The sequence below is a fragment of the Crinia signifera genome, chromosome 5 (genome assembly GCF_055691185.1).
Source record: "Crinia signifera chromosome 5, ASM5569118v1, whole genome shotgun sequence".
Lineage (NCBI taxonomy): Eukaryota > Metazoa > Chordata > Amphibia > Anura > Myobatrachidae > Crinia > Crinia signifera.
This window is the reverse complement of record NC_139221.1, coordinates 265,352,345-265,371,645: the sequence shown is the minus strand read 5'-3', so window position 1 is coordinate 265,371,645 and position 19,301 is coordinate 265,352,345. Positions and strand designations below refer to the sequence as shown.

Genomic DNA, 19,301 nt, shown 5'->3' with positions numbered 1-19,301 from the left:
CAGTCAGGCTGAGTACTTACAAGATGTGAACTGTCTTTGGCTTCTTGGACTTGCTGCACCTGCGGTTCAGCCACAACTTTAGTATCCTGATCTGAAGTCATGAGCCGTCTGCTTCTAGGCTCCTCAGAGAAAACGAGTCACCGCAGAAAGCTGCAGGGAAAAAAAATAAAATTATTGTAATTAAGTATTATTCAAACACACACACACACAAAAACCTGGATGCAGTTAAAATCCCGGCGGTCGGGATCCCGGCGTTCAGAATCCCAACCGCCGAAATGCCGACACATTCTCCCTCCTGGGGTGTCCACGACACCCCTGGAGGGAGAATAAATTAGTGTGCCGAGCGTAGCGAGGCACCGGGCCCACTGCGTGGCGAGCCCGCAAGGGGGGGGGGGGGAGATCCACGTCCCCCCCCTTGTCGGCATTTCGGCTGTCGGGATTCCGGTGTCGGGATTCTGAACGCCGGGATCCCGACCGCCGGGATTCAATACTGAATCCACAAAAACCACCTCGCTAGAATCTACTGTAGTACGATTGTATATTCTCCCCGTGCATGCTTGGGGTTTCCCCTGGGTTCTCCCATTTTCTCACGCAATCCAAAAATATACTGATAATAGTTATTGGAAGCCAATTAATCTAACATTAGTGCAGTGGTTTCTGAACGGTGTGCCGTGGCACCCTGGCGTGCCTCTGGTCACTTGCAGGAGAGCCTTGGACTAGTGGTCCAGGACCAATTCAAATTATTTATGGTCAATGTAATTGGCAAAATCAGTGTTTGATGTTGTGTTAGAAATACAAATCACACAAAAAAAAAAAATCTTTTATATATATTTCTCAATACAAAGCTTTTAGCTGAGGCGTGCAGAGAAAATAAAATTCTGATACTCTAGTCTAGTCTAGAGCAGGGATGGGGAACCTTCGGCCCTCCAGCTGTTTAACTACACATCCCAGGATGCCCTGCAACAGTTTTGCTATTTGGCCATGCTCAAACTGTTGCAGGGCATGCTGGGATATGTAGTTCAACAACAGATGGAGGGCCGAAGGTTCCCCATCCCTGCTCTAGAGTCCTGATTCAAAATATTTAGGAACTGTTGCTCTAGTGTTGCATGGGAGGACTAGTGCTTCTGCCCTCCTGTCAAATTCGGTCTCTATGTTGGAAAAGGAAAAGTGTGTTTGTTCCAGTCCGGAACTTCATCAGAATAATGGTGGTGCATGATATACAGCTAATAACCACAGAGCTATTGGTGGTATGAGCCATGTTGATTACAATGTGGTGACCACTGACATTTTATTATATATACTACCTATCAGATACATTAGCAAGGTGCCACGTGTCTACAGCTACATGTAACAAATGACATCTGTGCCATGATTACAATTGTCAGCACTAACAAGGATTTGTGGCTTGTTGCATTTTCTTTTAATTAGATCTGCAGCTCTTTGCTTTTAAGTTTAAACACATCTTGGGATGATTCCAAATGAATGTTTTACCTTGTGAGGCAATGCACAAAGCAACAAAAATGAGTCACATTTAAGAGTAAACCTCCATACACTGTTGGTAGGATGCTACAGTAGTATGCTATATAATGACCTTCTAATCAGCACATGAATAACAAATCTGCAAAGCACCTAAACATTTTTTCACTGAACAAAGCTGAAATAACTGAACAGACTGTAGTACCTTACAAATTTTGATGGGATAAAATCTATTTACTACTGGACAAACTACAGTGGGTCCCTTGAAAGCTGGGCATACACTAGGGCAAGGGTAGCCAACTCCAGTCCTCGAGAGCTACCAACAGTTAACGTTTTCCAGGTCTCCTCACAGAATCACAAGTGAAGTAATTAGCTCCACCTGTGGATCTGTTCAAATGTGTTAGCCAGTAATGAGTGCACCTGTGTACCTGCGAGGTGACCTGGAAAACATGAACTGATGGTAGCTCTCGAGGATTGGAGTTGGCTAACCCAGTTGGCAGGATCCCATGCAATCTTAGCGAAGCCTGTCCAACTTGGAAGCAATGCAACACCATGCTTCTGCAGCCAATGCGACTTGCAGACTCCAGTGTGATGCGCATGAGACCATGCATGACATCGGACCTGCTGTCAATCACATGCAATATGGATACTATTAATGTAATTGCAGTGATTAATCTCCCAAATTGCATGTAACTCAACCTAGTGTACTGGGGGCCTTGATAAACTGGCACTTATGAGTTACAACAACAAATAGGCTTCAAAAGTGATGCATAAAAAACTCAAACCTAGAACCCCCAATAGGTTTACAAACATTATTGAGTCTTTAGCAAGGATAGTCATACACAGCAGGTCAAGCACATATCAGACATCATGGGAAAACAGCATCTTACAGTGTTAAAGATTAAGTTAAAGTCTAGGTCAAAAGTACAGGGAAGAAAAAAAAAAAACACACGCTGACTCATTTCAGGAGACATGGCTAAACAATAAATTAACACGTGCAGCAGGAGTGAACCCAGCCAGTTCTGATGCACCAAGTAGGTCTTTAGAGCCAAACATCCATGGCCTGCAGCTCCTGGATGACCAGGATGTAGTAGAAGCAAAATGAAGGGGCATCGAATGGTTTTTCTACAGTTGATGCAGATTCAATCCCAATGTGCCCTCCCGTGTAGTGTAAATGGAATAGATAAATAGTCTTGTCAGCCAAGACTATATAGTGCAAATCTAAGGTGTTCATTGCAGCATTTGATTCCATGTCCATCTCCTTCCTGAAGGCAATGTTGATCTAATAGCAAATCCAATGGAAAAAATCAAATAGAAAATAGTGGAAATAAAAAAAAAAGTAGAAAAAAAAAAAAAAAAAACTTTTACAGCAGGTCGAGTAGTCCATATTGAATAGAAATTGAATTCGAAAACGGAATCGAACCATGTGTACGCACCATTACAATTCATTTGGGAATTCAAAATTGTACACAACTTTGTTAACTTAGGCTACCGGTTTCAGTTATCAGCTATTTACAAATTAGAGCAAATTCCTACAGAGTCCTTCAATAATTACATTCTGTGAACACTTCACTGAAGCATGACAATGGGCTGATGAGACAACACTTGCACACAACTTCTCATTAGTGCACTACAATACAGTTAAGCTGGATACACACTACATGAAATGCTTCCAAACTTTCAAGTGTTCCCTGAAATCTCACCTCTTTAGGCAAGCCTATCATATTTAAGTTCTACACGCATAACCCTCTGAGGCACTTATGTATTATATAGCTTCCCTTCTGGACTTGTAACTTGGTGGGACTGCTATGCTATTACTGGTGCCTGTCCTTGTGTTTCCCTCCTATATCCCTATAGATTGTAAGCTTGCAGCAGGGCCCTCTAACCTCCAAGTCTTTCTGTTGTTACAAAGTTTGTTTTATCACTGTCTACTATTGTAAAGCACAACGGAATCTGCTGCGCTATATAAGAAACTGTAAATAAATTAAATAAATAAGTGTATACCCAGTGATAGCAGCAGCGGGTACCTGGCACACAATCTTAATGATGGAGGCGGCAACTAACAACGGGGGGGAAGGAGGCAGGAATCAGAAATAGTCTCCCTGTGTCACCATTTTCGTTCTCAAAGCTATTATTCTGTACAGGCAGTATTTTTCGTATTTGAAGACTAAAACAAAAAGAACACAGTAACAGGAATTGCTCTGTGGGCACATATTAAGGGTTGGGCACTAACAGGGAGGGTTCGAGTTCGGCATCAGGTAGAGTTACAGTTAAGGGTAGCCCTTCTGGATTCTGATCAACGGGATAGAGCGGTTTGTCTTCTGCAACCATTTCTATACTGCTCTTGTACGCTAACAATCAGGATTCATGCGCTGTGCAACTGAGGCAGGAGCAGACAGAACATTGACTGACTGAGTGCTGCAGCACCTATGAATCAGCCCTATAGCTGTGACTATAACAAGATTATAATATCGGATCAGCATTTTCTATAGAAAGAGTAGCCCCACCTAATGGACTAAGCCAGGGTCATTCATATCAGTGCACCAGAGGTTTTTCAAACTATAGTAAAATAGATTTAATGGCACTAGAGAAAATAAGGTGAGACATTTCACACCAGATACAGAATAAAGGCCATTTTATTAAGGAATGGGCACCCTGTCCCCATATTTGTAGATAAGACCTGCTAAAAAAAAATTAATAAAAAAAAAAGCCGACAAAAATCACACACAGAACCGGGCACAACTTGTAGACAAAGAATAACAAACAAAAAGCCATTTTATCCAGTAATCAATTTAAACATATTCATACCGAAAAAAAAAGATATGTAATTAAAAATCATGAAGTTGTTTGTCAGGTTCCATCACATGCACAACAAGAGCTGAAGTGTGATACATATCCTCCTGCTCGGATAATGCAGAACAGGTCGCACAAGATAAAATAAACTTATGACACATGGCTTGGCTTCTAATAGCGTGTGTGTCAGCTTCACTGACCTGTGCTGGCAGGGAGAGGTTAGTTTCTGCTGCTTGCTTTTGCTCTGAGCTTATAGTTATGTCATCGTATTGACAATTGACAGCAATAATTCTTTTAGGAATACAGAAAAACACAAAAACTAAGCTTACTGCCTAGAGAAAACTGAATCCTTCCAATCCAATAACATTAAAGACCTGTTTACAGTGCATTCTGGTCACTAATCATGAAAAACTTGCTTTGTGGATGCACATTTAAAGCTTAATGAAATGTTTTTCTAATAAAGTCACCTTCTTGACACTCACTGCATATAGCGCACCAACGTACCAAACAGAGGCCGCAATATAATGTTCACTTAGTGGGGTGTTGGCACCTAGGCCACCAATGTGCATGAGGAAAGCAGCCTAATATTGCTTCTAGATAATGAGGGATAGTGAGTTATGCCCAGAGTTGTGCAGCTCAGTTCACAGGAAATTCAAAATCACCAAAATATTGTGGGGACCCAAACCAAAATAACAGTCTGGATAGCTGGTGAGATCCAATTCAAACGCAGTCCCGGTTTGGTTGGTAAAAATTGACATGACTTAACCGGAATTTGAATAAAGAACCAAAAAAGGGCGGGGTGGAGAAAAATCTCCAAAAGGAATCAAAATTACAGATTGGGGTAGGGTAGGTTAGTCCCGTCTTGGCTAATAGTCTATTGAAAGGTATGGGGTGGGGAAAGATTTGTGGGCACATGATTTGCTAGAAATCTCTCCCCACCGCATACCTTTCAGTAGACTATTAGCCAAGACGGGACTAACCTACCCTACCCCAATCTGTAATTTGATTCCATTTGGAGATTTTCCCCATCTTCCTTGGCTTCTTTTTGCACATGCCTGGGGTGCCCAAACTTTCGCACCCCACTGTAAGCTACTCATTGGCTGGTCGTCACCATAACAACTTAAAAGTTAAAAGGAAATATGCTTCCACGTTTCAATAACCTTGTTTTCCAAACAGTACTAGTTCTGCTCTTCTTGACTTTCTTATTGTAGTGCTCTCTCTAGGCGGCCCCCGTAGGTAGTTCGATGTTTTTAACCAATAAATGTTTGTCCAACCTTATTTTAAAAATTATTTATTGTGTCTGCTGACACTACTTCTCCTGGAAGAAAGTTCCAAAGATGGATACATTGCTGAATAACCCTATCCCAATATCATTAATAAATATGTTAAATAAAATGGGCCCTAGTACCGAACCCTGTGGCACTCCACTTAGTACTAGTATCATATTTGATACGGCACTGTTCACAACCACTCAATGGGCCAGATTTATTAAGCTTGGAGAAGAGGTAAACTGGAGATAAAGTGGAGAAAAGGTAAAAGGAGATAAAGCACCAGCCAATCAGCTGTGTTTGAAAAAGACAGTTGGGAGTTGATTGGCTGGTGATTTATCTCCTTTTACCTTTTCTCCACTTTATCTCCAGTTTATCTCTTCTCCAAGCTTAATAAATCTGCCCCTTTGTTCTCTATTACACAAAAACGGGGGGAGAAAAAAGAAACTCGGGTGGGGTGCACTAGGTCCCCTAAGTAAAGTTATTCTGTTGAGATTTATTTATTCATTTTATTGTCATTTTTATATTTTGGGGGGGGATTTTTTTCTGCTGTGCGTAAATTAATTTAATTTTAAACTTGAAGCTTTAAATGTCCCCAAAAAAACTTAAGGTTTCCAAGATCCCCGCGATTTTATAAAGTTACTACACCATTGATGTTATAGGTATTTCACTCAATTGAGTAGTGATACGGGTCTAATCATTGGTCAAAATAAATCCTTAAAAGACAAAGTATATACACCATTTCTATATACATAGCCCTCATCTGTCTCAAACTTCTTCTAATGGATATTGTCACTCAAAATGCCCTAAATTGGGTTGTTAATACTATAATTTGTTATCCTGTGCACTGTGCAGACATGAAAAAAATCATGTGAAACAATTTTGCCATTCAGGTTATAACACTCACAACGCAACTTAATGTCTCCATTCAGGTTGTGACACTTACTCACAATGTGGCAAAGTATCAATTCTAAGTGATTTTATGCCTAGGTATTGCACTCTAAGCATCAATCACTTCTCCTCAGCGTTATGCGGTTTAACCATATATGGTGCACCCTAACTGAGTTTCTTTTTTCTCCCCCCGATTTTTTATAAAACTTGCTATAACTCGGGGGTGCACCACTGAGAATCACATATACAACGTGGGACCCTACCGGTGAAAGTTGGCAGGTGTTGGTATATATAGAATTAAATAATTATAGTCAGTTATGTCCCCTAATATATCCAACTAATGTAAAAATTCTCTGATTATATAGTGCAGTTTCCCCAAAACACCTTTGTTTAATAGTTCTCTATTACACAGCCAGTTCCCTACCCATCTACAGGGGATGCAGTTTAAATCCCGGCGTTCAAAATCCCGACGCCGGAATCCCGACACTTTCTCCCCCGTGGGTGTCCATGACACCCTCGGAGGGAGAATAAATTAGTGTGCCCGCAAGGGGGGGCGATCCACGCCCCCCCCCCCCCCCCCCCTTGTCGGGATTCCGGCGTCGGGATTTTGAACGCCGGGATCCCGACCGCCGGCTTTTCATGCCGAATCCATCTACAGATTCTTGCCCCTAATCCCTTCCTTCTCTACCGTACAGACCGCCAGGAGGGAGTTCACGTTACAGGCAGCCGGTAATCAGCAGCAGCCCGAGCATGGTGGTGGTGAATAAAGGTACTTAAAAAGTTGCAAAATTTTGATATGGTCCTCGAAAGGATTTTATCCATTTAAAATGGCCCTTTTAAGAAAAAGGGTCCACCATCCCTTCTCTAAAGGATAAACCAGACGGAGTTGAATAAGTTTAACAAAGCAATTGGTGCTACTGAGTATTGTTATTATAATTTATTTATATGGCCCCACATGGTTCCGCAGTGCCTAATAATAAATAAATGAGGGGAAAAAAGATAACGACTTACGGCACAAGGTAATTTAGGACAAGTACGTGGCAAATAAAGACAGTTGTATCAGAGGAACGGACACAGCAGTTATTAGGGTGGCAATATCTATTCCAAGAAAAGCACAGGAGGAGAGAAGGTCCTGTTAAAGAGAGCTTACATTCTAAAGGGGAGGGACATACAGGAGTGACACAGAAGGGGGTGTGTTTGACAGGAGCACACTGCTTAGGCAAATATGCTCGTCTCCAGTTCCCAGAATTTTTTTTTAAGCTAACATTTTTATTTCTCCTGTGCAGTTATTTAATGGAAGTCTCACCTGTAGTCAAACTGTGTAGCAAACAAGCATTGTAGATGGTTAAAACTTCATTATAAATGATAGCTTAACTGTAAATAAAAAATTGTGGCAATCACACGGCACAAGATCCGAACTATACGGTGGCTGGTCAAAAACCTTCCACCCCTAAATGACGACAAGTGATGGGCGTCCCAGACAACCTTTGTCATTCAACATGCTATTCAACTTCCATTCAAAGCTAATCAGGTCTCACTCAAAAAACGAACAGCACTTCCCGCTTCTCTGACGAAAGTTCATTAACCCCTTGAGTGCCAACATTGCTGTGGGAAATCCTCAAAATATCAGCTAAAAATGCCAGCGTTGCTCACAGCAACTGTTCTTCTAGTATAAATAAAAAATACAGCCAAGTCAATTAATTGAAGTTTAGTTATATATTGCACCCAATAAAAGAACAGTCGCTAACATTTTTAACAGATTTTGGAGGATCTCTCACAGCAACATTGGCACTCAAAGGTTTAATAAAAAAAAAGGTTTGCTCAGCAATTTTCACACCTATTTTGACAAATTCCTTTGGCACTCAAAGGGTTGAACCGCATCCCTGTGTGTGAAGTACATCGTTCTACTGCTGCAAAAGAAACTTTCGTGGGGCAGCTAACCATTATTGATCACTTGCTTTAATTCAAGGCTGTTTTAGTAGTAGGGATAAGCTATGAGACCCTAAACTCCACTCAGAATAGCTGGAGAACGTAAATGCATTTACACTAGTCTGGGGATCACAAGATACAAAGCCAAAAATAGTTTTATGAGCCCCCCATAAACAGAAAATTGCAGTTCTGGGATGTTTGTAAACGTTTACATTTTATATTTAGCATCAACAAATGAGGCTACCCAGAAATGGAGATGTACAGAACGCATGTCCAAACTGTGGCCCTCCAGCTGTTGTGAAACTACACATCCCAGCATGCCTTGCCACAGGTTTAGCATTCCCTAATAGCCAAACGGTGGTAAGGCATGATGGGACTTGTAGTTTCACAACGCCTGGAGGGCCATAGCTTGGACATGCCTGGTGTACATCCAATGGGGGAAATTGGATTAAGCTGATGTGCCACCACTGTGCTTGGCTGTACACATATCTGCCATATATATAGCAACTGCAATGTTGCTTAATTCCTACACACCACTGTGGGTGGATGGAATAACTAGTGATGATGTTGACCTGGAAGAGTCGTACTGCAACGTACACAAAGACGTGAGTGTGTTCTGCATTACGTCTAGGCTTACGTATAAAGCTTTATATTTGCCAGATCAAATTATTCATTTTTACTTTAAAACACAATTACAAGACTGTTAATTGAGTTAACGATTTGAATTTAAACTATTTAAAGCTTAACAATGGTTTTCTTCCTTATTCAGGAACTGCCTCATTCGGATGTAACATTAAAATGCTATTAGCAGTGTATGTGGCACAACAGCATCCCCTTAATAGGGCACACAGTGGGATTCTTAAGTGTTTTGATCGACAGACTCCAGATTAAAAAATAAAATGAACAGATATTTTTTAGATTGCACACATTATACATTGCCACATGGCAATGGCCTCCACAGTCACAGGCTAGAAATGATGGCTGGTCTACCAGCATCAATTAATACTTCAATATCGAAGAAGAACATTCACAGCTCAGACTCATTCAATCATTGGGACTCTTTCATAAGCTACTAATGAGTAAATTGATCCAGGGAGACTGCATTTGGGTTTATTAATAATTAATGACTTCACCACTTGTGACTATAGTAATATGTGCTGTCCATCTAAACCAGTTTCAAAACTTGATAAACAATGGACACTAAGGGAGTCCATCTATTTACATGCAAAAATCTTGCTCCAAGCTATTTTGTGCAAATGAAATCTGATTTAAGTCTGTGAAAGGTGTGTGTTTGGGTGCCATTGAAACGACACATCATTTGATTGACCCCCCAACAGTCCAGGTTTTAAAGTATATCCATGCTTGAGCACAGATGATGAAAAAAAAAAAAAAAAAGTTAACCTTAAAACCTGGACTGATAATGAAAAAAAAATTGAATCCCTCACCGAGACTACGACTATGGTTACAAAATTGAGCAATTCAATTGTTGCACCATTTCAACACCCATTAGCCACAGGGGTAACATTTGAGAATAAATGTGTGCAGTCTGATTTTGGGAACCCTAAACAGGATGGCCACTATTTACGGCTAAATCCAGTGTATTTGGAAGCATATATAGCAATGGACACCCAATCAGAGCAACAGTGTCTATTACTTCAAGGCTTTTAGAGATACTTTTGTAACCCTTTCCAGCTTTCAATGCATCTTTAGAAAAGCAAACTCAAAACTGGTGTTTTTTTTTTTTTATAGGGCAGGGCAGCTTTAACCAACACCTCCAATCTCATCTCATCTCATTGATTGAACTGCAGGTTGGCTAACCCCTAACCCCTGACTCCAATTAGCTCTTGGAGAAGTCATTAGCCTAGGGGTTCACATACTTGCACTGTGAATGCTTAAATGGTGAGTTCAATAAAAACATGAGAACATCTAATTTTTTGTGTGGTATTAAAGCAGACTGTGTTTGTCTATTGTGCCTTAGATGAAGATCAGAACACATTATGACCAATTTATGCAGAAATCCAGGTCATTTCAAAGGGTTCAAATACTTTTTCTTGCAACTATATAAGCAAGTGTACAGTGTAAAAGTGCAATATGGAAATGATGCAGCATGTCAAGCCTTGTACTACATGCATTCCCTGACCAGATGGTCAGTAGTCCGGTTCCTCACCTTGCTCTTTAGCTGTATCTGCTTTTAGAGCTGCTAGAAGTGTTCCAATAGATGCACTAAAGAGATGTAGAGCCCAGAAGCCCACATACGTCACACGTCAACCATCCGACAATCAAGCAACCTGCCAGAGAGAAAGATACATTTAACATTACATATCCATCAGCCTGGCCATTCTATACATATTTTAAATAGTGCCTACACAGATTTATATGAATTAATCTATGACTGACTAGTCACTAAAGTAGTAGTGGCACTTATACATGTACTGTCTCTTTAAAATTTCCCTGTGGACTCCAGAACTTCTGTCCAACAGATGGAAAAACTCTTGAGGACAATCAGAAAGTACACTAGTAAGGTTTTCTCAAAAAACCCACTGAAAGAAATAAAAGCATTTTTTAAACTTTATACTTTTTAAAGTTTCATCAAATTATATTTCTAATTATCAAATCTGCAAAGCTGTAAAAAGATGTAAATAAAAAAATAAATAAAAAAAGACTAAAAATAGCACATTGAATAAAAAGTAACTCCTTTTATCAGGAATGGTATCCACTAATTAATGTGCTAAATGGACGCATCTAAAGCTGGCCATACATCAGAATGAGATTGTATGCAATCATACAATCTCGACTGATTGTACGATCAATTGCTTGCAGATTGTGTGCACACAATCGTGCAATGCGCGCTCCCGCAGGTTGGGGGATTGATCAACTGATCAGTTGGGATTGTGACCTGATTGCATGTGCTTTTAAGCAGATGCAATCGGTCGTAAGATGGGTCAGACGGGTGGCAGGAAGTAGCCACACATGGAAGCAGATGCCGGTGATGTGTCGGGGTCATGACACTACAGCACCGGTAAACCGGGACTAGCTAACCGGGACACGGAGCAGAACCAGGGAGGAGGCGGAGCAGCAGAAGCAGCAGCACGGCGCTGGTTCTACGGAGACAGGAAGATCCCCTGCAATCAGCGCTGTATCCAGCCTGCACCGCATCCCTGTGTGTGAACCACAGCGCCCGCTGCCCTGTGAGTACCGGCCGGGGAGGGGGTTATATAGCTGCGTGCATGCCTTCTGTTGGAAGCCCCGACTGCAGGCACCTGTGTGCCACTAGCGGCTGCCCACAGGGGCCCCTCCTGCCACTGCCGGGAGCCCGGCATCCCAAATACTGCACATCACTGGGTATACTGTCACCAGGGTCATCTCCTTCCTCAGTGAGGTTAAGGGGACAGTAGTGGCCACCCCCTTTGTGTGAGCATGGTGCTGCCAGTGTGCCAGGCTGCGGGGTCAGCACTGGGGGTGCTGCCAGACTGTGGGGTCAGGCCTGGGGGTGCAGCCAGTGTGCCAAGCTGTGGGGTCAGGCCGGGGGTGCTGCCAGTGCGCCGGTCTGTGGCACACCGTGACATGCTGTCACCTAGCAATGTGGTATTGTAGTTCCTACATGGTGCCATCCTGTAGTGACATAGGGCAGTGTGTTTATTAAGTGTTTTCTTAGATGGGTATGAGCAGATCATGTTTGTATATTTACCCCTGTCACCCTGCCCTCAAGCCCCTCTGTCACCCTATTCATAACCCCCTTGGCCAGCCCCCTGTTTAAGTGAAGCTCCAATCAAGCAGCCGAAGGATTGTATGATTGATTGTATGATTGATTGTATGATCGATTGCGAGTAGATTGTGTGTCCAAGGACTGCCGGGGAGTCAAAGGAAAATTGGACACAATCATGAGCACAATCGATCTTAAGATCGATCTTTCTGATGTATGGCCACCTTAAACCCAGCTAAGGTACTGGCCCTTCCACCGTGTGGTTTCGACATCTAAACAACCACTAAGTTTTCTTTGAAGCCTAAAAGCAACCGTTTCAGGTACAAGTCCCAGAATACAGCAAACTTGTCTTTCATGGAAAAGATTCTGAAAGAAAAAGCTTACATTTTCTTATGGCTTTGTGAACAATATTGCATTAAATGATGACATATGAAAGCCTTCCATGCCTCTGAAAATAGTAAAATACAAAAAGGATTTGTGATCAAAAATATGGTTTTATATTGGAAAAATTAAATTTCACTCCATTCTTGCATTCTGGCTCAGACTAGTAGTACTGTTGGTATTTGACCAAAATACAGTCAGTCAATTAAAGACTCCCGAATTCATAACATTAGATAAACTACTAAAAATGAGGAAGTACATGGACAAACTAGCATCCAACTTCATCCGTGCATCAGGATCGCATGAGGCTGAACGCAATGCGACTGACTATATAGTCAGAAATCGATTGTTAAAAAAAATCGCACCATGTGTACACAGCTTTAGTGTTAGAGCTAACTTCCCATTTAAGACTTGAATTGTCCCCAATGAGAGTGGTGAGCCTGTGACAACCTTAATTGTTCACCATAAATAATGAAAAGGAGGATAATTAAGTACATAGACAATATGCAAATGTATATTACATGACTATAAAAAAAGTAACGTTGCATTGCATATTTCACTTGACCATTCAATTGTCCTTAATGCCATTACCTATCAAGGATTTTTTCTTTAGCTTGGTGGTAACTAGCCCCATCAGCCCCGTTATTTGCAAAAATAGTTACTTGAAATAATTCTGGTTCATATGTGCTTTCATGAGGGGGGGGGGGGGGGGGAATAAAAAGGATCTTCAACAGTGAGGGGTTTAAAAGGAGACAATATAAATACCCCCTCAAATAGATCAACCCCATATAATCCTGCGATTTTGGCATCTCCAAATCATAATAAATTATGGAAGGTTTTCAAGTGGTCTTTTACAGAAATTGTGAACTCCAACAGACATACAGTAAGTGTTACATGTATACCCACAGTCCGGACTTAATACATAAGCGGGGATCAGAAGTCTGCTTGCTACCCAGTCAGTATGCAGTACAGACATCAAACTGGCCTATCAATTATTCAAAATGACATTACATAAGCTTAGCAATTTCGCTGTGACTGGCAAACATGTCCTAGCATACTGCAATCCATTCCATTAAACACCAATAACTATAACTCACTGCAGCACAAGGCTGGACGTACTCCAGTCACCAGGTCACGGATTACCAATTTCCCCCACGTTCTTCAGGAAACAAGGCGCATAAAGCCTTCCTACTTTCCTCTAGATGTCTAGGGAATTAAAACCTAGCTCAGCAATATTCCGTCTAGGATTTAATAAATAACTCATCTGAGAACACAATGTTACACACACTGGTACATATAAAAAGCAATGACGAAGTATACAACTATAAAATAATTAGAATGAACAGCTAACTTACCAAAGCACTAAGTCAAGGTATCACATAAGTACAAAAAAAAAAAGGGAAGGTCTCTATCTCACCATTCCAAGGTGGTGCGGTGGGCTATGGTGCACACCTTTATGCTATCCCGGGACTTACCATCATATAGCACCATAGCCCACCGCACCACCTTGGAACGGTGAGATAGAGACCTTGATTGCCCCGTCTATATATTTGTCTGTATGCATTCATTTGCATTTAAAAAAAAATAAAAAATTCTACTTGCACTTTTGTGTGAAAACGACTTTCTTGTTTTTATTGTTATGCTAAATAAAATTGTTTTTCTGGAAACTACTGTGCCCTAAATTGGGTCCAGAATTTATATAATCATATCAACTGCACTGTTATAAACGCCGTCTTTGCTGACCATCCTTTCCTAGACTAGTCCAATTTAACCAAATTCCAATGGATATGGCCAAGAAATCAGCCTAAATCCAATGTTTTTCGACACCCCATCTGGTCTTATGTGTGGTCACATTCACATTGGACCGGAATCAGAGGTAGGACCTGCATGCAGCTCAAACGCTGCCCTGTGTGTGTGGGCCAGTGGTGAGTGCGGATGCATGCTCCCGCATCATCGCTGACGCTCATCTGCTGGTGTCACCAGCATACTGCTATGGAAAGTCACCCACCCCTGGGAAAAAAATTGCTTGTACGGGCCAAAAACGCTCAGTTTTTATTCACTGAACCATTTTCAGCCAGGCAAAATCGCCCAGTGTGTGCACCTAAAGTAGCAGTCTTGAAGCAGGGTTTAGGGCTTCCATATTTTACCACTTTTAACTTCAATTGTCTCTCTGACCAGCCAACAAAAAAAGCTTGCACCTCAAAAGTGTAGCATGCAGAAGACAGTCAGGCTTTAAAGTGACATGACCTTCAAAAATAATTATGTTGTGTGTATTTAATTACAAGATAGTATGCTATAATTATCAAAAATAAAATAAAAAAGGTGTAGTGCAGCGCCATTAAAAAAAATAATAATACAACAACAACAACAATAATAATAAGACCAGCTGTAATGCTAACCTCCTATGATTATGCTGGGTACACACCAGGACGACTAGGGCCCGATCAGCACAATCTAGATCCGATTCCGATCAATTGGATGCAGATTGTGTGCTGATTGGGCCCTTTTCTGAGCTGGTGTGGAGCGATTCCGATCCGATGCGCGGTCCCGCGGGTCGGTCGGTCGTTATTGAGATCCTACCTGCTGCAGGTAGGATCTCAATGACGACCATACAACCGGGTGCGGGTCGCCATCGGATCGGACCCGCTCACGGTGCACATCGTGAGCGGGTCGTGCCCTCCCGCGTCATCGTGAGCGGGTCGGACGAGACACTGACGACCCGCTCACGATGTGCATCGTGAGCAGGTCGTCCTGGTGTGTACCCTACATTAGACTTTAAATGTGCTTTTCAACACCTTATCACTGGGTTGGTTACCTCCCATCTTCAGGAATCCCTGCTCAGGCTCGGCCTGGCTGTGACCTTATTAGCATACTATGTAAATAAGGAACCTGCACAGCCTGGTGCTCCATTTGTAATAGGACATTTCAGAATATATTTTTGCAGTAACAATTAGGATGGAAAAGCATTCAGTAGTTACACTGCGTATGTAGTCCAGATGAAAATTTTTACAATTGATCTTATATCAAATGAATTGGTGAGGTAAAACAGCCGTTAATCCTCTTAGGTTTAACCGTTACCAACATGGGACACATCCATTAAATTAAATAATGAAGAAAATAGCACTAATGAAACAAAGCCTCACAAAAACACCAAATGATGTGTCTGAAATACATAAACAAGAACTAAAAAGGTGCGTACACAGAGGGGAGATATATTGCTCAGTTTTTCCTTTTCATCAGCGACCAGAGATGGTCGCTGATAAGGAACCTCTGCCGGGGGAGCCACAGAGAGAATCAGCTGGTCGCAGGAGCTTGCGATTAGAAAGGGGCTGAAAACGGGAGTGCACACCTGGCGATTTATCGCTGGGGCACACTCCCATCACTAGCATAATATGGTCGCCTGTGACCATATTTCCAGCCCCTATTGCCCCCGTGTGTACACAGCTCTACAGGCAGACAAAAATGAATGAAATCCCACAGTAGTGCAGGACTTCAGACAAAAAAAAAAAAAGTCTTCATAGCAGTGTTCTGCAGCTGTAAAAACGGTAATGTAATGAAATGTGCCCCAAATCCAGAACTAGCAAAGCACTGCAAAATGCTAACAATGCTATGCATGGGCTAATTTTTCTGAAATAGCAGTGGACAGTGTTCATTTGAGCACCATGCTCCGTTCCAAATCCATTCAGTTCCTCTTTTCTGCCTGGGGTGTCCCTGTCCGCTGTGGTGTTTCTAGCACAGGTCTGGTCTAGATCTCAGTGCAGAACAGACTGTATTAGAAGCACTTGCAGACAGCGACACCACAGGTAGGACAGAGGAACTGCATGGATTTGGAAAGGTGCTAGAATGAACACTTGTTGAGGTGCAGGCTGAAATCAGACCTGTGCCACAACGCTAGTTGTGGGCTTGCCATGTACGCTAACAGCATCGTGCCCGACACTTAAGTGAGGAAGTTTCCAACATGGAAAGATGGAAAATACATCAGCGTTTTGCGTAAAATGCTGTTAAACTGCTGACAAGTTTATACACGCAATATAATCTGTGACAACGTAGTTCGTGGCATATTGCGTTAGCGGATGGCAGATATATCCAAAGATACTCCTGCTGCAGGGGCTGAACAGACAAACTCAAATGCCCCGCCCATACGCATGTCAGTACAGAGATAGCAAGCTGCCGTTCATCAGTGCTGATATACAGACCACACTGTACTAGAAGCACTACAGCAGACAAGACTATTATCAAACAACTGTGCAAGCGTACTACTCATACAGCGACAGAAATCATCGATTCATTTTTCCCCAGTTCCGGTCTCTGTTGTGGAAGGGTCGGAGTTCCGCACACTTGCACAGACTGAGATAATCATTTGCTGGTGAGTGAGTTGAGAATGATTTGCAGATCAGCACCTATTTGCATGTCCTTCGCAGACTGTCTCAGGGCGGTATTTCACTGTCTAGTTGGCAGCTATCTACTTGCAGCCCTCTGCAAATTCGCACAGCAGCCACCAAGTCTGAATCAGGCCAAGTGTGCACCCAGCACAAACCCCAGGCAATAGTTGTGCTCAACTCTACCTTCCAACGTCTATTAAACAAGCTGGTGTTTACCTGAATGCCCCCTTTAGCTCCAAGAGTCCAAAGGTTATAGTTTTATTATTGAAGTATTTTAATATTAAATCAGCTTCCTCATAATGCACAATATTATAATACACGATATAAAACCAGACTCTAATATTAAAGATTACTGGAGAGTAGTGGTGAAGATCAAAAGCTCAAAATAAAACTGCCTGTTTTAGATCAGTTGGCCAGTCTAGATTCGGGCATTATTACTAATGGGATGAGTGAAAGGCTCTAATCCGAAGCTGGAAAACCCTGCTCATCTGTTCCTAAGATATGAACTCATGCTCCTGTGGTGCCCTTACTCTCTGCCTCATAGCCAATGCTCAGCGCTCACAGAACGCAGAGAGCAGGTGTGCATCTTATCCTTGGGCAAATCAATGTGACTTCTCTTCATACATTTTACATGAAATTATAAACATGGAAAAATATCATGCGCATATTATCAGGGTTAACGCTTTGGTTTCCCGCCCTAACTGTATCTTAATGGAGAGAATGCTTCTCCGGAAACAGTTATCCAATGGCTAAAATGCATTTATTAAAAAAAGAGAAATATAGAGCCAGACTGAGGTTTGTAAGTAAAGCAGGTGGGACAGACGTAATGTGCAGGAACTTAAAGCTGGACCCTCAAATACCCTGGTACAATAAGTACGTTGACCGCACACACAGACCAATATAGTGCACAATCGCATCGTCTGTGGTTCGGTGGCCCCATCCTAGAGTGCAGCGCCATTAAAGATCTCATCGCAGGCAGATCAGAACACACAATGACGAGTACTCAATAAAAACAGACTTTTTGCTTTGCGCCCAGGGGTAGAGAGCTGAAATAATGATAGTGCGCCCATCGGCTGAAACAACTGAATAGCTGCTTAGCATTGTGGGGAGGGGCTTAAACAATTTAACACCACCCAATAAAATGACTGGCAGGAGCACACAACAGTACGTACGCATTGGCCACTGTGCGCGATTGGTCGGTCAAAAAGGATGACACCCAGAGTATACCCTGCATTAAATTTGGGTGGGGTGTATTCAAACTTAAATCAAAATTGCAGTGTACAAATAAAGCTGTTATTTGTGGGCTACATAAAACGTGCCCAGTATTTACCCTGTACAATTTATTTTTTTTAAATTACAGATTTTATCCATCCAAATCTTACGCGCACTGCACGTTACATCTACCCCACCTGCAGTGCAACACGGTTTTGCCCATTCAATGCTTTTTTGCTTTACTTACAACATAAAATCAGACCCCTAGTATGTAGTCATACTTTGAATCTACTAAAAAGCCTACAGCTTCAGTGTACTTGAACCTGTATATGGTCATCCACATGAAGAACGAACACAGGCCTTTACCAATGAAGCAAGGAAATGGGTATTACAGGATTTGTATTGAAAAGCTACACAAGAATGCAAAACAGGTACGCCAGTATGTTCATTAAGATATGCATTTGAGAGCAAGTGGATACAGAAAATTGTAGAATTGATCGTTGGCCTTCAACAAAAAAAAAAAAAGCAAATCTGCTGCCAGGATTCTGCAATTTCACAACTTCTAGAGACAATGCAGCCAAAAAAAGCTACTGCTGGCAGCTAAGCATCAACAGGCGCCTACTCTGGATACTAACAGCATGCTGGCTCTACAATGTAATCAAATGGCTCATTATTTTATCCTGCCAGTTTGACCTCCAGTGATTGCTGCCATTGCATTGTACAGCAGGTAAAAAGGGCATTGTAGCAGTGGTTATATTAAAAGAAAAAAGGTGACGCAAGTACAAACTTAAACACATTTTGTGTAGATTATGAAGTGGTTCACTTTTGAATGATTAATAAAAAATAAAAATTGTAAAAAGTTGCTCATGCAGTCAGCTGACACTGGAGGACTGTGATTTCATAGCTGGCTGCTGCAGGGGTAAACACTGTGCTGTGATTGGCTCTAAGTAATAAAGTCAATCGAGCCTAACAATGGGCCTGATTCAGACCTGTTCGCTAGGCAGCAGGTATTCGTTGTCTAGCGAGCAGGTAAACGCCTCCCGCCTGAATGCACAGCCACCCCGTAACGCAAATCCCCCCCCTCCCCCCCCCCTCCCCCCCCCCCCAAAAAAAACAAAAAAAACCAGTGAACACAGTTCCCTATTTTGGCATGGAATACACATTCGGCGAACTGTGCTGATTTTCCCATTGAAAACCTAAAGCAAATAGCAGCGACTATGAAATGGTGAATTGGCCGGCATTCACTGTTTGCTTTCGTCGAACAGT

The 19,301-nt window shown here is 42.0% G+C and overlaps 1 protein-coding gene across 2 annotated transcripts in view; it reads right to left on the bottom strand.

The window, feature by feature from the left end:
* Window positions 1-19,301, bottom strand: part of LARP4B (La ribonucleoprotein 4B) — a 72,013-nt gene that overhangs the window by 44,280 nt on the left and 8,432 nt on the right. The window contains exons 2-3 of one of the 2 annotated variants that reach the window (XM_083188976.1): window positions 10,525-10,645; window positions 21-150 (exon numbers count right to left, since the gene is read on the bottom strand). In XM_083188976.1, the coding sequence (XP_083045102.1) occupies window positions 21-101 (81 nt within the window). In that variant the 5' untranslated portion in view covers window positions 102-150; window positions 10,525-10,645. The remainder of the gene's footprint in view (window positions 1-20; window positions 151-10,524; window positions 10,646-19,301) is intronic. The other variant, XM_083188977.1, reaches the window with a different exon arrangement.